General features: G+C 46.7%; 1 protein-coding gene across 9 annotated transcripts in view; it reads right to left on the reverse strand.

The window, feature by feature from the left end:
• Window positions 1–225: 225 nt before the first annotated feature.
• rapgef6 (Rap guanine nucleotide exchange factor (GEF) 6) overlaps window positions 226–20,805 on the reverse strand; it is a 126,132-nt gene continuing 105,552 nt past the window's right edge. For 6 of the 9 annotated variants that reach the window (XM_036937739.1, XM_036937738.1, XM_036937737.1 and 3 more), the window contains 11 exons: window positions 19,155–19,366; window positions 16,223–16,346; window positions 14,029–14,052; window positions 13,091–13,311; window positions 12,187–12,363; window positions 11,339–11,500; window positions 10,631–10,756; window positions 7,520–7,742; window positions 3,873–4,414; window positions 1,374–1,700; window positions 226–1,001 (listed from right to left, as the gene is read on the reverse strand). In XM_036937739.1, coding sequence (XP_036793634.1) covers window positions 979–1,001; window positions 1,374–1,700; window positions 3,873–4,414; window positions 7,520–7,742; window positions 10,631–10,756; window positions 11,339–11,500; window positions 12,187–12,363; window positions 13,091–13,311; window positions 14,029–14,052; window positions 16,223–16,346; window positions 19,155–19,366 — 2,161 coding nt within the window. In that variant the 3' untranslated portion in view covers window positions 226–978. The remainder of the gene's footprint in view (window positions 1,002–1,373; window positions 1,701–3,872; window positions 4,415–7,519; window positions 7,743–10,630; window positions 10,757–11,338; window positions 11,501–12,186; window positions 12,364–13,090; window positions 13,312–14,028; window positions 14,053–16,222; window positions 16,347–19,154; window positions 19,367–20,805) is intronic. The other 3 variants (XM_036937741.1, XM_036937740.1, XM_036937743.1) reach the window with 3 other exon arrangements.

The raw sequence follows: 20,805 nt of genomic DNA on the forward strand, positions 1-20,805 counted from the left end.
AAAGTACCTCATGTTACTGTGGGTTCACAAGACACAAGAGTTAACAAGAGAGAGAGCCTCAATGGATGAGGGTGCCTCATACACAATGGCATGAGACGCGCACTCACCTCACTCACTCACTTGCCCTCACCCACTCACTCACTGCCCCTCACTCACTCACTGCCCCTCACTCACTCACTGCCCCTCACTCACTCACCGCCCCTCACTCACTCACCGCCCCTCACTCACTCACTGCCCCTCACTCACTCACCGCCCCTCACTCACTCACTGCCCCTCACTCACTCACTGCCCCTCACTCACTCACTGCCCCTCACTCACTCACTGCCCCTCACTCACTCACTCACTGCCCTCACAATAAAAGTATTTGTGGAGAGTTTCTGCAGCCTGCTTGATCTCTGCTTCATCAACTAACGGGGATAAAAATGATTGTTCCGATTTTCTCCCTTCCTGGATATTCTCATATAACTTGAGTTCACATGCCATTTAAAAACAGAGAGCTTCAAGCAAACGGCAAAAAAACAAAAAAAAAAACACTTTCAAGCAACGACTGAGGAAAAACTCATTTAAAACACCCGGGACAAGAGAGCACAAAAAGCAAATGGAGGTACTGTAAAAAAAAGACATCAGCGGGCATCGTCCATCCCTTCCTTCATCCTCAGCACAGCGTCCCCAAACGCCTGAGCCGTATGTCGCGACGTCACACCACATCTCAGTCTGTATACAGTTATGTTTCAGGGGTGTGGGAGTCTAAAAACGTGGGAGCTTCTAAACCAATTTTAAAATGGAGTAAAACAGATGATTGTACAAGTTCTGTGGGGCGTCGTTGGTTTAGCATTGAGCAGCTGTCAGCCGAGCCGGGGAGGGCCTAGAGAGGGGCGTGAACCCAGAGGAGAGGCAGCAAGGAAGCTGCTGTAGCTTAGACCACCCCTCCCTCCCTCTCCAGCGGCCTGCAGTGTCCGTTCAGGCGTCCAGCCAGCTCTACACCGCTGACACCTGCTCATCTGCAACAGACCAGAGAGGCGAGAGTTAAACCCAGAACTGACACAATGATTTCAGACAAAAATCTAGGAGGATCTTACAGATCTCGCATGAGATCGTGTCACTCTAGTTTGACCAGAAACATGAGAAATACTACCGTTCTATACTGTGACGTCTTCTTTTTTATTTCTGATAAGACAGAGAAGAACCAAGAAGCTGAGACTCAGATTACAAATAGCATGAACAGTAGGCCAGGTACATCCAAATCTGAGCCCTTCAATGGAACCTAACTCTGACAGTAAAGTAACTACAGCACTCCAGCAGCATCACATAGACCCCTGAGCTATAGTCTAGTCTAGTACGACATGGCCGGCGCTATAGTCCTCCATGTTAACCTTGGCTGGGGCTGGTCTCTGTCGTTCTCCACGTACCATCCTCACTATCCCCTAGGCCCTGAAGGCAGACGCTGGCCGGCCGGGACTGGCTCTGGGATTCGTGGTGGAGGAGGTTCACCCCCAGTCTCCGGGCCTCCACCAGGCCTCCGGGGCTCTGTAGCAGCTTAGACCTCTGCAGAGCCACGCTATAGTCGGGCGGCCGCAAGTGGGACGGTCGCAGGGGAGCTCCATCCTGTCCATCGACCAGGGTGAGGCCCTGGTATCCCGGAGGGGTGGGGGGAGGCCCCCTGTACCTATCGTCCTTGGTGGGGGAGGTTACACAGTACACTGGCCGCCGGGAATGGGGGAGGAGACGGGAGGGGGTGTGACGGTGGATGAATGGGGGAGGAGACGGGAGGGGGTGTGCCGGTGGATGAATGGGGGAGGAGACGGGAGGGGGTGTGCCGGTGGATGAATGGTGGAGGAGACGGGAGTGGGTGTGCCGGTGGATGAATGGGGGAGGGGACGGGAGGGGGTGTGACGGTGGATGAATGGTGGAGGAGACGGGAGGAGGTGTGCCGGTGGATGAATGGGGGAGGAGTAGGTGGATGAATGGGGGAGGAGACGGGAGGGGGGTGTGACGGTGGATGAATGGGGGAGGAGACGGGAGGGGGGTGTGACGGTAGATGAATGGGGGAGGAGTAGGTGGATGAATGGGGGAGGAGACGGGAGGGGGGTGTGACGGTGGATGAATCGGGGAGGAGACGGGAGGGGGGTGTGACGGTAGATGAATGGGGGAGGAGTAGGTGGATGAATGGGGGAGGAGACGGGAGGGGGGGGGTGACGTGGATGAATGGGGAGGAGACGGTGGATGAATGGGGGAGGAGACGGGAGGGGGGGTGACGGTGGATGAATGGGGGAGGAGACGGGAGGGGGGTGACGGTGGATGAATGGGGGAGGAGACGGGAGGGGGGGGTGACGTGGATGAATGGGAAGGAGACGGTGGATGAATGGGGGAGGAGACGGGGGGGGGGGTGACGGTGGATGAATGGGGGAGGAGACGGGAGGGGGGTGTGACGGTGGATGAATGGGGGAGTGACGGTGGATGAATGGGGAGGAGACGGTGGATGAATGGGGGAGGAGACGGGAGGGGGTGTGACGGTGGATGAATGGGGGAGGAGACGGGAGGGGGGTGTGACGGTGGATGAATGGGGGAGGAGACGGGAGGGGGGTGTGACGGTGGATGAATGGGGGAGTGACGGTGGATGAATGGGGAGGAGACGGTGGATGAATGGGGGAGGAGACGGGAGGGGGGGTGACGGTGGATGAATGGGGGAGGAGACGGGAGGGGGGTGACGGTGGATGAATGGGGGAGGAGACGGGAGGGGGGGGTGACGTGGATGAATGGGGAGGAGACGGTGGATGAATGGGGGAGGAGACGGGGGGGGGTGACGGTGGATGAATGGGGGAGGAGACGGGAGGGGGGTGTGACGGTGGATGAATGGGGGAGTGACGGTGGATGAATGGGGAGGAGACGGTGGATGAATGGGGGAGGAGACGGGAGGGGGTGTGACGGTGGATGAATGGGGGAGGAGACGGGAGGGGGGTGTGACGGTGGATGAATGGGGGATGAGACGGGAGGGGGGTGTGACGGTAGATGAATGGGGGAGGAGTAGGTGGATGAATGGGGGAGGAGACGGGAGGGGGGGGTGACGGTGGATGAATGGGGGAGGAGACGGGAAGGGGGGGGGGGGGGGGTGACGGTGGATGAATGGGGGAGGAAGGGAAAGAGGGAGAAAAGAAACAAAAATGGAGAAAATAAATCAATGAGATGTTTCACCAGCACCATGTAGCAACTAAACCACTCACATAAAGAGATACTTGGGCATGGCGGGTGAGATAAATGGCAGCAGCAGATTTGGCCCGTACTGTACAGTACTGCACTTCTCTTTTTAATCCTTCTGTCCATCCAGTAAGAGGACAATATATTGGCTTGTCCCAAGTGGACTCTGGTCAAACATAGTGCACTATCTAGGGAATAGGGTGCCATTTGGGACGTATCCATTATCTCGGTTCTCTGCTCCATTACCAGAACACTGTGCTCCATTAACAGAACACTGTCTCTGCTCCATTACCAGAACACTGTGCTCCATTAACAGAAGATTACTGAAACAGGAAAAGCCTGATTGACAGGTTAGATAATGGACCAGCTGAAGAATTAAGTATGTGAGCGAGTAATAGTACATGCTTATGATGAAACTACAGCTGTGCAAACAGCAGAAGCACAAGCAGGGGACCCCACTGTACTGCACTTCCAACGACAGTCTCACGCAGCATGAGTGAAAAAACAGAAGCATTTGAGACTAGTGGCCAGGCACAGCAAGTGCATCAAATCAACAGATCTGCTTTTGTCATTCCTCACACACACCACACCCTTAGCACGTCACAAGTGGGGTTCACAGTTACACTAACACAACAACACAGTAGCGCTGATGGGAGAGACACACAGAAGACCCTCACCTATGAGGCCTTTCTCTGTGCTTGAGGTGACCATTTTGTAGACGGGATCTGTGCTTTGGGGTGCGTCAGGGCTCTCCCCAGGGGCAGCGGAGACGCCTTCGGTAGTGCGGCGTTTGATGGTGCCGTAGTTCCCCTCGTAGGTGTCCGACAGCGAGGAGGATGAGGCCCAGCTCTGCCGTGATTGGTTTAGCTCTGAACTGTCTCTGGAGAGCCTCTTGGCGTCCTCTCCTCCCCCGGACCCTGCCCCCGGTCCTCCCGCTACCCCAACCCAGGCCGGCCCAGCCTCAACCTCCACTATAGGCCCTGCTAGCTGGGTGTGTCGGAAACCCCCAGGCACTAGGTGGTCCCAGGTGGGGGGTCGGCCCAGCAGGGGGACAGGCAAGCTCTGAAAGCTGTCGTGGGAGTTGGAGGAGCAGGAGGTCCAGCTGCCCCGCCCGCTGTCGGCCACACTGTCCAGGGAGACGTGGTCGGGAGTCAGCTCCTCTGTGGAGGTGGAGGAGGTGAAGGTGGAACCCCGCATCACCTGGCCCCGCGCCAACGAACTGACCAGGAGGAGAGAGGGGGAAACACAATGAAACAGAGAAGAATGATGAACCCAACAGAAAAACAAGTAGCAATAACTGACCAGGAGAGAAAACACAATGAAACAGAGAAGGAAGCAAGAGTAAACAAGAGTTCATTTCCTCTCACCTTGGAGGACAAAGCAACAAGGTGAACGATTCCTGTGTAATATGTCCTGTTGCCTCCTCCCTCCATCCCAATACCCCTCAGTCTCACAAGAATGCAGAGCAAAGTGTTTCTAGGATTTTATCACTGTACCCGCCACATGGTAAAGTTGTGCTCCTCTCCTTTCTTTCATTAACCAGACAGCGTTTCGTTCACTGAAATGTTTATTACGAAGCGTAAAAAATAAAATTGATTTAATGAACCGACTGACGCCGCAGCAGGTTCCCAGGTAATGAAATATTACACAAAAGCAGAGTGTGGTCAAGAAGTAAATTATTTATTTATTTGTTGTATTTATGTCAGGGATGCCTCATCGTGGAGGGACAGTAAAGGCGGTTGTTTACCTGTTGGAATTTTAAACAGCTGTGCACATAAAATGAGCAACACAGTTCATTTGGGACAGAGATTAAACATGTGATGCTGATAAACAGGGGCCCCTTTATGATTTCCTGTTCACAGTGTGAACGAGGACATACAGTGCCTTGCGAAAGTATTCGGCCCCCTTGAACTTTGCGACCTTTTGCCACATTTCAGGCTTCAAACATAAAGATATAAAACTGTATTTTTTTTGTGAAGAATCAACAACAAGTGGGGACACAATCATGAAGTGGAACGACATTTATTGGATATTTCAAACTTTTTTAACAAATCAAAAACGGAAAAATTGGGCGTGCAAAATTATTCAGCCCCTTTACTTTCAGTGCAGCAAACTCTCTCCAGAAGTTCAGTGAGGATCTCTGAATGATCCAATTTTGACCTAAATGACTAATGATGATAAATACAATCCACCTGTGTGTAATCAAGTCTCCGTATAAATGCACCTGCACTGTGATAGTCTCAGAGGTCCGTTAAAAGCGCAGAGAGCATCATGAAGAACAAGGAACACACCAGGCAGGTCCGAGATACTGTTGTGAAGAAGTTTAAAGCCGGATTTGGATACAAAAAGATTTCCCAAGCTTTAAACATCCCAAGGAGCACTGTGCAAGCGATAATATTGAAATGGAAGGAGTATCAGACCACTGCAAATCTACCAAGACCTGGCCGTCTCTCTAAACTTTCAGCTCATACAAGGAGAAGACGGATCAGAGATGCAGCCAAGAGGCCCATGATCACTCTGGATGAACTGCAGAGATCTACAGCTGAGGTGGGAGACTCTGTCCATAGGACAACAATCAGTCGTATATTGCACAAATCTGGCCTTTATGGAAGAGTGGCAAGAAGAAAGCCATTTCTTAAAGATATCCATAAAAAGTGTTGTTTAAAGTTTGCCACAAGCCACCTGGGAGACACACCAAACATGTGGAAGAAGGTGCTCTGGTCAGATGAAACCAAAATTGAACTTTTTGGCAACAATGCAAAACGTTATGTTTGGCGTAAAAGCAACACAGCCCATCACCCTGAACACACCATCCCCACTGTCAAACATGGTGGTGGCAGCATCATGGTTTGGGCCTGCTTTTCTTCAGCAGGGACAGGGAAGATGGTTAAAATTGATGGGAAGATGGATGGAGCCAAATACAGGACCATTCTGGAAGAAAACCTGATGGAGTCTGCAAAAGACCTGAGACTGGGACGGAGATTTGTCTTCCAACAAGACAATGATCCAAAACATAAAGCAAAATCTACAATGGAATGGTTCAATAATAAACATATCCAGGTGTTAGAATGGCCAAGTCAAAGTCCAGACCTGAATCCAATCGAGAATCTGTGGAAAGAACTGAAAACTGCTGTTCACAAATGCTCTCCATCCAACCTCACTGAGCTCGAGCTGTTTTGCAAGGAGGAATGGGAAAAAATGTCAGTCTCTCGATGTGCAAAACTGATAGAGACATACCCCAAGTGATTTGCAGCTGTAATCGCAGCAAAAGGTGACGCTACAAAGTATTAACTTAAGGGGGCTGAATAATTTTGCACGCCCAATTTTTCAGTTTTTGATTTGTTAAAAAAGTTTGAAATATCCAATAAATGTCGTTCCACTTCATGATTGTGTCCCACTTGTTGTTGATTCTTCACAAAAAAATACAGTTTTATATCTTTATGTTTGAAGCCTGAAATGTGGCAAAAGGTCGCAAAGTTCAAGGGGGCCGAATACTTTCGCAAGGCACTGTAATTGGAACCCCTTATTGGAACTCCTTTGAGGAAGTATATTATGTGTGTGTGTTGGTTCTTCTATCCTTGTGGGATAGATAGTAAAACAAGAAAATTCTACCTTGTGGGGACATTTCCCTCATCCCAATGAGGACAAAGGCTATTTTAAGCTTAGGGGTTAGGTTATAATTAGGGTTAGTGTGAAGGAACATTTTATGTTTGTGCTTTATTAATAACCAATTTGACTGGGTTCATGCAAGTGACTGATTAAACGTGCCTGGGAGGAATCCTCACAATCAGTATCTGAAATTTGGTAGTACAGCCAGAACATTGTTTTGAGAACGGAAAGGGATATCTCAGTTTCAAGGTCTCAGCTTGGAGATGCGAAGCCTTGTGAGGTATTGGTCGGTCACATGCACAAACCAAACGTTAATGATGAATTATTTATGAATAAGCTAAATAAGGCAAATATAACTTGTCTGTGTAAGTAGTATAAGACATCTAGTATAAGACATCTAACGGGACTGCCCCGGCGGAGCTCACTTCAGACTGGTACTTTATGCATTTAAGTTTGACTGTGACCTCTCCAGGATGCTGTTAATAAAGAATGACTCATTTAAGATTGACTTCAGGTGTCCCTGGTGGTAATTTCCACAACAATTCTGGTGGTAATTTCCATGACATTCGGGTAAAGGGTTAGGAGTTAGGTTTAAAGTTAGGATTTTTTTATGGAAATACATTTTAGGTCCCCATGAGGATAGAAGAACAAAACGCATGTGTGTGTGTGTGTGTGTGTGTGTGTGTGTGAGAGAGTCTAACACTATGTGTATTACCTGGTGCTGGGCTGGCTGCAGTCAGAGTCGGCGTGTGTGAGCTGCATGGTGATGCCTGGGGTCTCAGTGGTGTCCCTGGCCTTGGTACCTTGGCGCTCCTCTGCAGGGCCAGCAGGCATTGAGTCCACAGAGCAGTTACTGACGATGCTGGAGCGGGACGAGATCTCACTGTGGCTGGAGTCGGACAGGTTGTCGGATTTCACTGCAGGCATCAGGGCATAGCCTGGGGAGAGAGGACGAGACGATCAGCCTGGAGTTGTGCTCATTCACACACAGCCTGTAGCAAACGAGATGGGAGACACTGCTTTGTACTACAGGCTCACTACATAGGCAGGCCAGCAGCATGTCCAACACTGATCCTGACTAGTTTAATGAAATTGTTTTATTAAATTGTTCAAAAAATGAGTCATTGTAAATAAGAATTTCTTCTTAACTGACTTGTTTAGTTAAATAAAGGTAAAATATATATATATATAGTTGAAGTCAGAAGTTGACATACACTTAGGTTGGAGTCATTAAAAGTTGTTTTTCAATCACTCCACACTTTCTTGTTAACAAACTATAGTGTTGGCAAGTCGGTTAAAACATCTACTTTGTGCATGACACAAGTAATTTTTCCAACAATTGTTTATGGACAGATTATTTCTCTTATAATTCACTGTATCACAATTCCAGTGGGTCAGAAGTTTACATACACTAAGTTGACTGTGCCTTCAAACAGCTTGGAAAATTCCAGAAAATTATGTCATGGCTTTAGAAGCTTTTGATAGGCTAATTGACATCATTTGAGTCAATTGGAGGTGTACCTTTGGATGTATTTCAAGGCCTACCTTCAAACTCAGTGCCTCTTTGCTTGACATCATGGAAAACTCTAAAGAAATCAGCCCATTTTCTTTTTTGCCCTCCACAAGTCCGGTTATACTTGCGTACAATAGTACACAAGTATAAACACCATGGGACCACACAGCCGTCATACCAGTCAGGAAGGAGACGCGTTCTGTCTCCTAGAGATGAACGTACTTTGAAGTGAAAAGTGCAAATCAATCCCAGAACAACAGCAAAGGACCATGTGAAGATGCTGGAGGAAACAGGTACAAATGTATCTATATCCACAGTAAAACGAGTACTATATCGACATAAACTGAAAGGCCGCTCAGCGAGGAAGAAGCCACTGCTCCAAAACCGCCATAAAGAAGCCAGACTACGGTTTGCAACTGCACATGGGGACAAAGAACATACTTTTTGGATAAATGTCCTCTGGTCTGATGAAACAAAAACTAGAACTGTTTGGCCATAATGACCATCGTTATGTTTGGAGGAAAAAGGGGGAGGCTTGCAAGCCGGAGAACACCATCCCAACCGTGAAGCACGGGGGTGGCAGCATCATGTTGTGGGGGTGCTTTGCTGCAGGAGGGACTGGTGCACTTCACAAAATAGATGGCATCATGAGGGAGGAAAAGTATGTGGATATATTGAAGCAACATTTCAAGACATCAGTCAGGAAGTTAAAGCTTGGTCTTAAATGGGTCTTCGAAATGGACAATAACCCCAAGCATACTTCCAAAGTTGTTGCAAAATGGCTTATGGACAACAAAGTCAAGGTATTGGAGTGGCCATCACAAAGCCCTGACCTCAATCCCATAGAAAATGTGTAGGCAGAACTGAAAAAGTATGTGCGAGCAAGGAGGCCTACAAACCTGACTCAGTTACACCAGCTCTGTCAGGAGGAATGGGCCAAATTTCTCCCAACTTATTCTCCCTTATTAGTATGTGAAGCTTAATACCAAATACTAATTGAGTGTATGTAAACTTCTAACCCACTGGGAATGTGATGAGATAAATAAAAGCTGAAATAAATCACTCTACTATTATTCTGACATTTCACATTCTTAAAATAAAGTGGTGATCCTAACTGACCTAATTCAGGGAATCTTTACTAGGATTAAATGTCAGGAATTGTGAAAAACTGAATGATTTGGGCTAATGTGCATGTAAACTTCAAACTTCCAACTGGAAATAAAAAAAATCCAGTGCTTATCTCATCTTCATCAAAAATAACAGCGAATAATCAACATTAAAACAATAGAAAACGAGAGCTCCCTTATAATCACATTGCCATTGACCTGTGAAGTCTCTTAAACACAACCGACTTACCCTAAAACTTTTTTTCTATCTTCTGAATGTAATAAATACAGTCCAATATCTAAGAATCAGTTATTACATATTGTAATAGTGAAATTTTGAATGAACAAATTATTCAAACTAGCTGCATTGTATTAATAACTATGCATAGGTTGTCAAATTGTTGTAGATCTACTTGGACTGAACCTTAACCAACATGTACCATACAGTACATGAACACGTTCCCTATCATTCAATGAACTGCTGAAAACTCATGACAAAACTTCAAGTACACATAGAATATTTCCTCAGTTCCCTTCACACAGAATGTCCTTTCTCAGTCTATCTCGGTACTCTAAGCCAACTTGTATTCTACACAGGGAGTATTGTCGTCTCAGTCTGTCTGTCAGATAGTTTTTCTCCTCTTGTGTCTGTCTCTGCAGAGCCATGCAAAGGCCCTGCTGGGGCTGGCTGACCTCCTGGCCTGACCGTTAGCCTGCTCAGCACGTCCCTTTCCTGGGCTACCCTCCTGGGCCTTAGAGGACCCTGTCTGCCCCTGATCCTCCACTGGTGGCCTAACCATCACCAACGCAGCCAACTTCTCCCTAGACTGACTCCTCTCCCTCAGCATCCTGAATGGGGAAAGCTCCCTCAACCTCTTCCTCAATAAAGAATCTGGAAGTTTGGGCCTGGGGGGTGTTACAGGCGCTGGCCCTTTCTGGGTCTCTGTCTGGGGAGCGGGCGTCCCTCGCCAGGTGGCCTTTGCGGACCCTGATCCTGGGTCTCCTTGGGGCCCGGAGTGGAGTGGAGCCCTGAGAGGGCTCATCATCCCTGACCTGGGGCTGAACGCTGGACCTGCCTGGGGGCTTTGGGAGCTCCATCTCCCTAGCACTGCCTGCTCGGTCTCCATCTCTCTGTCCCTGTCTTCCTCCCTGTCTCTGCTGTGCTGCCTGGTCATCTGCAGTAACCTCTTGTGGAGGAGAGCCCCACCTATGCCGTAGCTGCGGGTGCCCGCCGTGCCCGCCTTGGTGCTGGCCTCGCTGGTCAGAGAGGACGACGAGCCAGACATGTTCATTTGGCTGTTGGAGTTATGCTGGGGCTTGGCCATGCCACCCACTGTAGACAAACAGGAGAGACAGGGAGAACGATTGAGGAGCCTGATGGTAAAGATGACACTAAATTACAGTATGGATAGGTGAGATGAGGGGAAAAGAAGACGCTTTGACTATATGGGCAGTGTCTGCATGCGTGTGTATTTTGGGTGTGAGGGATGTTGGTTTTGAGGTGCTGATATAGAGGGTGCGGACCGTGAGGTACAAACCTTGAGGTGCGGGTACGATATGGGTTATGTTTCGTTGTGAGATGAAAGAATGGATGGGAGTCGATTCTGATGTGAGAGGTAATGTGCAGTAGCCAGGGTGTAGACATTTGGGATGCAAGGTAATAATGTAAGCTGTAATATAATGTGCAGTAGCCAGCAGGGTTTGGGTCAATTCAATATTTAAATTGTAGTCAATTCAGCAAGTAAACCAAATTCCAAGTACACGTTGTCCTCATTTAAAGCATTGAAGAGGATTGGAATCAGTGTACTTCCTGGATGGACAAGAATTGAAATGGAATTGACCCCAACCTTGGTAGCCAGGATGGTTAATGTTTTAAGAGGTAGGTAATGTAGTATGCAGTAACCAGGATGTATACCTTTGCGCGGGGAGCCCTGTGGTGAGATGGTGGGGCTGGAGTGCAGGGAGGACACGATGGACACGGTGTCTTCAGCAGACCTCTTCCCACTCCAGGGACTGTCCTCTGATTGGCTGAGCTGGGAGCTGGGAGGCCTCTTTATCACTAGGGGAGAGCTGGAGTCTGGGAACAGGTGAGAGACAGATGTACACTGTTGGAGTCTGGCACAGACAGGGACATACACTGTTAGAGAGTGAGCCATACAGCGGGTGTGGCACCATTATTGTACTACAGAATATTAACGATTTGGCCACGTCTCCCTTGTAAAAGAGGGTATCTGGCCTCAATTGGACTTCCTGGATAAATAAAAAGATCATCCACAAGACTTCACGATCTCATCTTTAACAAGGACTCACTATAAATGAACTCACTAATACGCAACATGTTTACATTGACATAGAAATAGTGTGATCAAACTCAATTGTCCTGGAATTGTATACCGTATCTTCTGATGCTATTTCTAGGGACCAATATATTGTCAGTATACTGTAACTAACAATTCATTTGAAAAAATAAATAAATGAAAATTGGGATACTTAGTCAATTGCACAACTGAATGCATTCACCCGAAATGTCAAATCAAATCAAATCAAATCCGAAATGTGTCTGCAAATCGGTAAAATTCAGGTAACTTTTCCCAAATTCCCATCTTTTTCCTGAAATCCTGGTTGAAAGATTCCTGATTTCATGTTTATTCCATCCTGATCCCAAGGATCTTCCAACCGGGATTTCTGGAAAACCTGGGAATTTTGTGAAAGGCACCAGGTATTCTGCAACACTAGAAGAGTGTAACAGTTCCAGTGACTCACTGTGTGCGGCGTGAATGTCCTTGGCGGTGCTCTTCTTCCGTTGGGGGTAGAGGGGTACCTGGATCTGTAGCACCTGGGACACGCGGTTCTGGGCCTTCCCCCCGGGCAACGCCGAGCGCAGCGACACAGGAGAGATGTCCGACTTGGTGGACCGTCGCTCGCTCAGGTTCTTGGACACTGTAGTCATGGAAACAGGAAATCATTAATCTTGCACCAGGCATTGCAAGATCATTATGTTCCCGACAGTAATAACAGAAACAGCAGCGCTTATCAATGGCCTGACCAGGAGATGAGTTACTTCAGAGGGCTGGTGTGTAAATATAGTAAACACAGAGAGAGGAAAATTAAGAAGGTAGTCACACAGACAGGAAATTGAAATGTATCTTACACATTTAAAAGGAAGATGAATGAAATGGGCATAAATTGTATGAAAAACATTTATTTGTACACTTGACTCATTTCTAAACAACAAAGGCATAACTCCCTCCTCTCTCAATAGGGCAATACAGAAGGTTCTTCTCAACTGTGAAACATCTGAAGCCCACTAGGTGGCAGTGTTGGGCAAGTTAAACACCCAATAAGTGTCAAAAGCTCAAGTGAAAAACACAACTTCAATACAAGTGCATTGAAGAAATGTTGTCCCACAGCTCTCTCCCCTGAAATTACTATTAAAGTGTGCCTTTTGTAGGAGAGTAAAATAACCTTCAGATCTGTGAGAGAAGAGCTCTGCGGGAGGCTGGGAGCATCAGAGTTGAGAGAATACCCAACCCTGTCACAGCCAGTGACGGCAAGGGGATGATATAGCCTAGTGACACTTGGTGTTTCTAAGTGATTCTAGGTGACTATAAGTGTTATACGGGTTTGCATTTGGCCACCGACATTGTGGTTACGCTGTAAGACTCACAGGTGCTGTAAACAGGCTCACACTGTAGAGACATAATCTGGTGTTTCTCCTCGTCCGTCTCCACCGCCAGGTTGGACAGGTACTGCTTGACCTTACGGGCCATCTGAGCGTCCTCGTACAGCTTCTTAGCGTTGAGCAGCGAGCTGCGACGCACGCGCTTCTTGTGGGCCCCGCCCTGCACGTCCAACATGTTGGAGTTGGTGCTGCCCTGACTCAGAGACCTGGAGAGGGGGAGAAAGGGGTGTCGGATGGGAGGAGAAGTGGATGGAATGAGGAATGGAGGGAGGGAGCCAGGGTTGAGAGGAAGGCAGGGCGTAATGGAAGGCGGGGTGAAGTGAAGAACGGAGGGAATAAGAGAGGGAGGGAGGGAGACGGGTCAGATCTCCAGGACTCCAGTGGAGGCACTTAACAGACATGCTGCAGGTTATGGTGTTCGTGCAGCCTCTCAGTATCAACGCTAGCACTACCTTGTTCAACGGTCACTGTGGCATACAGTCTGGACATTCAGAGAGAACACTTTATAACTGATGGGCAGGTCACTAAAACACCATTCTGCTGCTGACTGTAAACAGAGCACTGGAGCACAGCAGGTTATAACAACCATGCGACAAGGCCGTCTCACGCTGATGCACCATGCTTAAACGTGGGTCGATAAATAACAAAAAATAACATTCTGTTTGACGAAGACAGCCGAAAAGGGTTAGAAAATGAAAGGAATGAAAAATCAAAGTCAGGGGAAAATGGCAGGATGCACACACAACGCAGAACGGACTCAAGAGTCAATGGTGACCTTTGGGAAAGGATGGACACAGGCGCACACTGTGAATGAAAGGGTTAGGGACTGAATGGTACATGTAGGGGGCATGCGGTTTGGGAGGACACTGGCCACGTGGGGGTGCATGGTGACTGGATGACTGGACTATTACCAGGGGACTTACCCTAAACTCTTCCACCTCTTCTTCCTGCAAGCAAGACCCAATGACATTGAAGCAACGTGGCTTACAGAGACAGTACAGTCAAGGAAGGACAGGGACACAGTGACCACATGAGGAGATTGGGGGACAGAGCAAAGGGAAAACACAGGGAACTCTCCACATTCCCCACATCAACTCTGTGTGTGTGTGTGTGTGTGTGTGTATGTGTGTGTGTGTGTGTCTGTGTGTGTGTGTGTGTGTGTGGGACATTTCATGCCGAATGTAACTCTGTGAATCCACCTTGTCCAGTAGCAGTGAGAAGTGTGAGAGATGGGTGTGTGTATACTTTCTGTTTTGAGAATGGATGTACAGTGCATTATGAAAGTATTCAGACCACCTGGACTTTTTCCACATTTTGTTACATTACAGCCTCATTCTAAAATGTATTCACTTGTTTTTTTCCCCCCATCAATCTACACACAATACCCCATAAAGACAAAGCGATAACAGCTTTTTATACTTTTTTCCCCCACATTTATGAAAATATAAAAAACAAATATATCTTATTTACATAAGTATTCAGACCCTTTGCTATGCGACTCGAAATTGAGCTCAGGTGCATCCTGTTTCCATTGATCATCCTTGAGATGTTGCTACATCTTGATTGGAGTCCACCTGTGGTAAATTCAAATTGATTGGACATGATTTGGAAAGGCACACACCTGTCTATATAAAAGTGCCACAGTTGACAGTGCAAACCAAGCCACGAGGTCGAATGAATTGTCCGTAGAGCTCAGAGACAGGATTGTGTCCAGGTGCAGATTTGGGGAAGGGTACCAAAATATTTCTGCAGCATTTATGAGTAATCGGGGGGAGAAGGGCATTGGTCAGGGAGGTAACCAAGAACCCGATGGTCGCTCTGACAGCGCTCCAGAGTTCCTCTGCAGAGATGGGAGAACCTTCCAGAAGGACAACCATCTCTGCAGCACTCCACCAATCAGGCCTTTATGTTAGTGGCCAGACGGAAGCCACTCCTCAGTAAAAGGCACATGACAGCCTGCTTAGAGTTTCCATAAAGACACCTAAAGGACAAAGATCATGAGAAACAAGATTCTCTGGTCTGATGAAACCTAGATTGAACTCTTTGGCCTGAATGCCAAGCGTCACATCTGGAGGAAACCTGGCACTATCCCTACGGTGAAGCATGATGGTGGCAGCATCATGCCCGAGGAGATGTTTTTCAGGGGTAGGGACTGGGAGACTAGTCAGGATAGAGGGAAAGATGAACGGAACAAAGTACAAAGATCCTTGATGAAAACCTGCTCCAGAGCACTCAGGACTTCAGGCTGGGGCGAAGATTCACCTTCCAACAGGACAACAACCCTAAGCACACAGCCAAAACAACACAGGAGTGGCTTTGGGACAAGTTTCTGAATGTCCTTGAGTGGCCCAGCCAGAGCCTGGACTTGAACCCGATAAAATAAGCTCTGGAGAGACCGGAAAATAGCTGTGCAGTGACACTCCCCATCCAACCTGACAGCGCTTGAGAGGCTCTGCAGAGAAGAATGGGAGAAACTCCCCAAATACAGGTGTGCCAAGCTTGTAGCATCATTCCAAAGGAGACTAAAGGCTGTAATCGCTGTCAAAGGTGCTTCAACAAAGTACTGAGTAAAGGGTCTGAATACTTGTGTAAATGTGATATTTCCTTTTTTTTTTATATATACACTTGCAAACATTTCTAAAAACCTGTTTTTTCTTTGTCATTACAGGGTATTGGGTGTAGATTGATGAGGATTTTGTTTTGTTTTTAATCCATTTTAGAATAAGGCTGTAACGTAACAAATTGTGGGTAAATTTCAGGGGGTCTTGAATGCTTTCCGAACGCACTGTATAGGGGGAAACTGGTGCTGCTTGGTGTGGAGGGAGCCTGAAGGGGGCAGGCATGCACTGTCTGTGACAGGCTGGACTGTAGGACACACTGGGTAGTACAGGGGGCGGAGAGTAGGCAGATGACACCTCTACCCCCTGATACCTTATCAGCTATTATTTCATTCCCCTAATGGTTAAGGGTAGGATTGGGAGAGGTTGAGAGGATTGAGAGTGCTGATCTAGGATCAGGTCCCCCAAGTCCATGTAATCTTATTCAATATGATCTAAAAAGGCTAAACTAGATCTGTGTTTAAGGGCAGTAAATGTAGCCAGGGGAGCGAGCACCCACCTCTGTCGGAACATAAGAGCTGGGTCCATGTTGGCTGAGGTCATACGGACAACGTGACGGATCTCCTTGGCGATCATCCTCAGCTTCTCAAAGTTCACCAGACCGTCTACTTTAGAGTCATTACCTGCGGCGAAAACAGTCATGTGAGCTTTTCTTCAACTTCATTAAATGTGCAATCTAGGTTTTCATAAAAACAACAAAGCGGGGGGTGACCATCACTTGTTTCGCTAAATATATCTGAGGGATGGGGCTGGAGATATAACACTCAAACACTAATGATTGTTTCCCTCCTTCAGCCTGTTTAATTGGGTTACATTTAAGAGCCAAGCGCTGGTTTTTGAACCAGAAGGGAGTGTGTGCCACTTAATGTGTAGCTGTTCATGTGTTCTCACAGCTTTTCGCATTAGATGGGAGTGATTGATTTACTTCTCACATTATCATGCATCATCTACACTTCTACACACCGTGTGATAGCAATGGGTTCCCTGGCCTGTGCAACACATCTCACTGTGAGGAGATAACGGCAAACACACGCTAATGGGGAAATCACAATACACGTCATTAACGTCTTCCATCTGTCATCCCAATCACCAAACGATCCATTTCCTGTTTTAGTACTACACCATTTTTGGACTTTTTTTAAAACTTTGCATAATACCGAAATCTCTGTGGTTGTTCTAACTCGGTCTCATACGGGATGCCGAAGCAGAAAGGGAAGCAGAAGTAAAAACCCCCTGAGCAAGCTTGAGAGTGACCTTGGTTTCAGCTGAGCCAGGGGGAAGTGGAAAAACCAAGGCCCATATGGAAACCGCCCGGAAACAACATGTCAATGACCCCAATATGGTATGAAAGCTTTTTCCATCTTAAACAGCAAGTCTGTGAAATGCTAATGTAGCTAATGGACAGAAGATTAGTCCTTTGTCTAATGAGTGCCTGAGTTAGGCATGATTCACTGTATAGATGCTAATACAGTACATGCCAATAAGAGTATACTGGCGGAAGGTGCAACAGTCTAGATGTAAAAACACTGGACTTTAACTAGCTAAGAACTCAACATGAAAAGTCAACATGATGAGGTTTCAGTCAAAACAATGATCTTAAATTCTTTGGGACTGAAGGGCAGTATTGAGTAGCTTTGATGAATAAGGTGCCCAGAATAAACTGCCTGCTACTCAGGCCCAGTTGCTAATATATTAGTATATTTGGATAGAAAACACTTACATTTCTAAAACTGTTTAAATTATGTCTGTGAGTATAACAGAACTCATATGGCAGGCAAAAACCTGAGAAAAAATCCAACCAGGAAGTGGGAAATCTGAGGTCTGTAGTTTTTCAACTCCTTGCTTATCGAATATAGTGTCTATGGGGTCATATTGCACTTCCTAAGGCTTCCACTAGATGTCAACAGTCTTTAGAACCTTGTTTGATGCTTCTACTGTTAAGGAGGGGGGAATGGGAGCTGAATGAGTCAGAGGTCTGCCAGAGTGCCATGAGCTGACCACGCGCGTTCACGTGAGAGTTAGCTTGCGTTCCATTGCATTTCTGAAGACAAAGGAATTCTCTGGTTGAAACATTATTGAAGATTTATGATAAAAACATCCTAAAGATTGATTCTATACATCGTTAGACATGTTTCTACGAACTGTAAAGGAACTTTTTGACTGTCTGCTCGCGCCTCATGAATTTGGATTACTGGGCTAAACGCGCAAACAAAAAGGAGGTATTTGGACATAACCGATGGACTTTATCGAACAAATCAAACAACTATTGTGGAACTGGGATTCCTGGGAGTGCATTCTGATGAAGATCATCAAAGGTAAGTGAATATTTATAATGCTATTTCTGACTTTGTTGACTCCACAACATGGCGGATATCTGTATGGCTCGTTTTGTTGTCTGAGCGCCGTACTCAGATTATTGCATGGTGTGCTTTTTCAGTAAAGCTTTTTGAAATCTGACACAGCGGTTGCAATAAGGAGTAGTGGATCTAAAATTCCATGCATAACACTTGTATCTTTTAGCAATGTTTATTATTTATTATGAGTATTTCTGTAAATTGATGTGGCTCTCTGCAAAACCACCGGATGTTTTGGAACTACTGAACGGAACGCGTCAATGTAAACTGAGATTTTTGGATATAAATATGAACTTTATCGAATAAAACATACATGTATTTTGTAACATGAAGTCCTATGAGTGTCATCTGATGAAGATCATCAAAGGTTTGTGATTCATTTTATCGCCATTTCTACTTTTTGTGACTCCTCTCTTTGGCTGGAAAAATGGCTGTGTTTTTCTATGACTAGGTACTGACCTAACAATCGTTTGGTGTGCTTTTGTCGTAAAGCCTTTTGAAATCGGACACTGTGGCTGGATTTACAACAAGTCTATCTTTAAAATGGTGTGAAATACTTGCATATTTGAGGAATTTTATTTATGGGATTTCTGTTGTTTTGAATTTGGCGCCCTGCACTTTCACTGGCTGTTGTTGAGGTGGGACGCTACCGTCCCGAATATCCCAGAGAGGTTAAATCACTGACAGGTCGCTCTAGCAAATTATATTGTATAACATCTTAATCCGACAAGCCTGTATGAATAAAGTTTAGATAAACAGGTAACACTTTATTTGGATAATCCCGAGCAGATGGTTTATAGATGTTTGGTCGATGTCCAATAACTGTCAACAACATTTCTACTAACTATCTACTCACCCCTATCCTAACCCTAATCTTGACCCGATTACCCTTTTTCTAACCTAACCCTTTTTCTAACCTTAGCAAGCAGTTGCTTATGGTTTGTTGATAGTGTGACCATCTGTAGAGCATCTTTATGGGACTATCCAAGTAAAGAGTGACCAATAAATTAATCCGATATGGTTTCCAATGGACAAGATTAAGGTATTTTAGGCAGGCACTGAGAAAGGCATCCATACCTTCATGTAGGAAGGTGAGGTCCTTCTTGACAACGGGGAACAGGGGGATAATGGGCGGCTGCATGCTCTGGCTGCTCAGGACGTTGCGGTACTTGGCCATGTTCCTGGACGGGTCGAAGATGTCCTGCAGGTCGCGGAACAGCTTGTCGTACTTACTGGGCAGCTTCTCCCACGATGATCTGAGACGAGCTATTGGAGCCAGATTTAGGCCACTGTCGGGCAGGAGACAAGGAGGAGAGGTCAGGGGTTAGGGTTCAGACAACTGTCGAGGAAAATACTATGGGGGAGAGGTCAGGGGTTAGGGTTCAGCACTGTAGAGGAAAAGACAAGGAGGAGAGGTCAAGGTTTAGGGTTCAGACCACTGTAGAGGAAGAGACAAGGAGGAGAGGTCAGCGGTTAGGGTTCGGACCACTGTTGGGAAGGAGACAAGGAAGAGAGTTCAGGGGTTAGGATTCAGACCACAGCTATAGAGGAGAGATGGTAAGGTAGGTAAGCCTTGTCCAAGCTAGAATGGCCTATAGGGCAACAACAGCCCATCTCCTGTATCTGCAGCGTGGGCGTGAGGCCGCTTGATATACACCCTGGACAGGACACTCGAGAGATTGGTTAGGGCTCAAAACTCTCCTTCAGTGGTTTTCCAGTGGTTTTCTGCCCTGGTCTACTTTCCTTCATCCACACTTAGCTAAATAAAGTGGGCAAGTGAGAGGCAGCCCACTGTTAGACCTCATCCTCTTACCGTCTCAGTCTTTTCATATCAACGCAGATGAAAGAGAGGAAGCAAGGAAAGGAACCGACATGAGAGTATAGAGATAGCCAGAGGCTAGGAAAAGGTGAGTCCGCTCTGAACTGAACGGGAGAAGAGTGGGGAAGCGGGGCTAGCTGGCCAGATGACCACTCCACTGCCCAGACCAGCCTAGACACAACATGCACACAGTACAGAGACACACTTCAGGGAATACAGAAGTGAAAGCTGAAAGCAATGTGTACCACTTAGGGGATGATGCACATTATCACAATTGAGGAGTACTCTCTTTCTTGAATGTACACCCATTCACTCACTAGGGTTGGGCGGTATGCAGATTTTCATACCGTTCCTGTACCATACTGGGTGTATAAAGCTGTATTGCTTACATTTCTGCCGTACCTTACCTCATTGCTAACCTATAGATGTATAGGATACTGGACCCCGGCTCAGGGACAGCCAACTCTGGAGATCCGTTCCATCTCTACTGAGACGGGTCGATCTGCTTTTAGTTTGAGTTTTTTCACCTTAAGTGTGGAATGATCTACAACGCACTTTAAAATTGGAGGGAAAAAAAGGTTCAATAAAAAACTACCGGCAGTGTACACAAGGGGCGCTATTTCTTTCCAAATATATATATACATATTTTTTTTAAGCACAAAACAACTTCAGGCAGCAGGGATCTTGATCCAGGGGGGGGGGGATTTATTGTCTCTGCGGAAACCATGAAGCTTGGTCTTGCAAGCTAGCCACTTAGCTAGCAAGTTAGCAAACTAAATCCATAGCTTGACAACTGAGCTGGAGATAACTGTCTCAGGTGTGCCAAATATATGAACTTATAGTTAGTTATAAAGCAGTGGTGTACCACTCCCCCTGCATTTTGTTTTTATAATTCATTTTTACAGTATT

This window comes from Oncorhynchus mykiss, chromosome 12, assembly GCF_013265735.2.
Source record: "Oncorhynchus mykiss isolate Arlee chromosome 12, USDA_OmykA_1.1, whole genome shotgun sequence".
Lineage (NCBI taxonomy): Eukaryota > Metazoa > Chordata > Actinopteri > Salmoniformes > Salmonidae > Oncorhynchus > Oncorhynchus mykiss.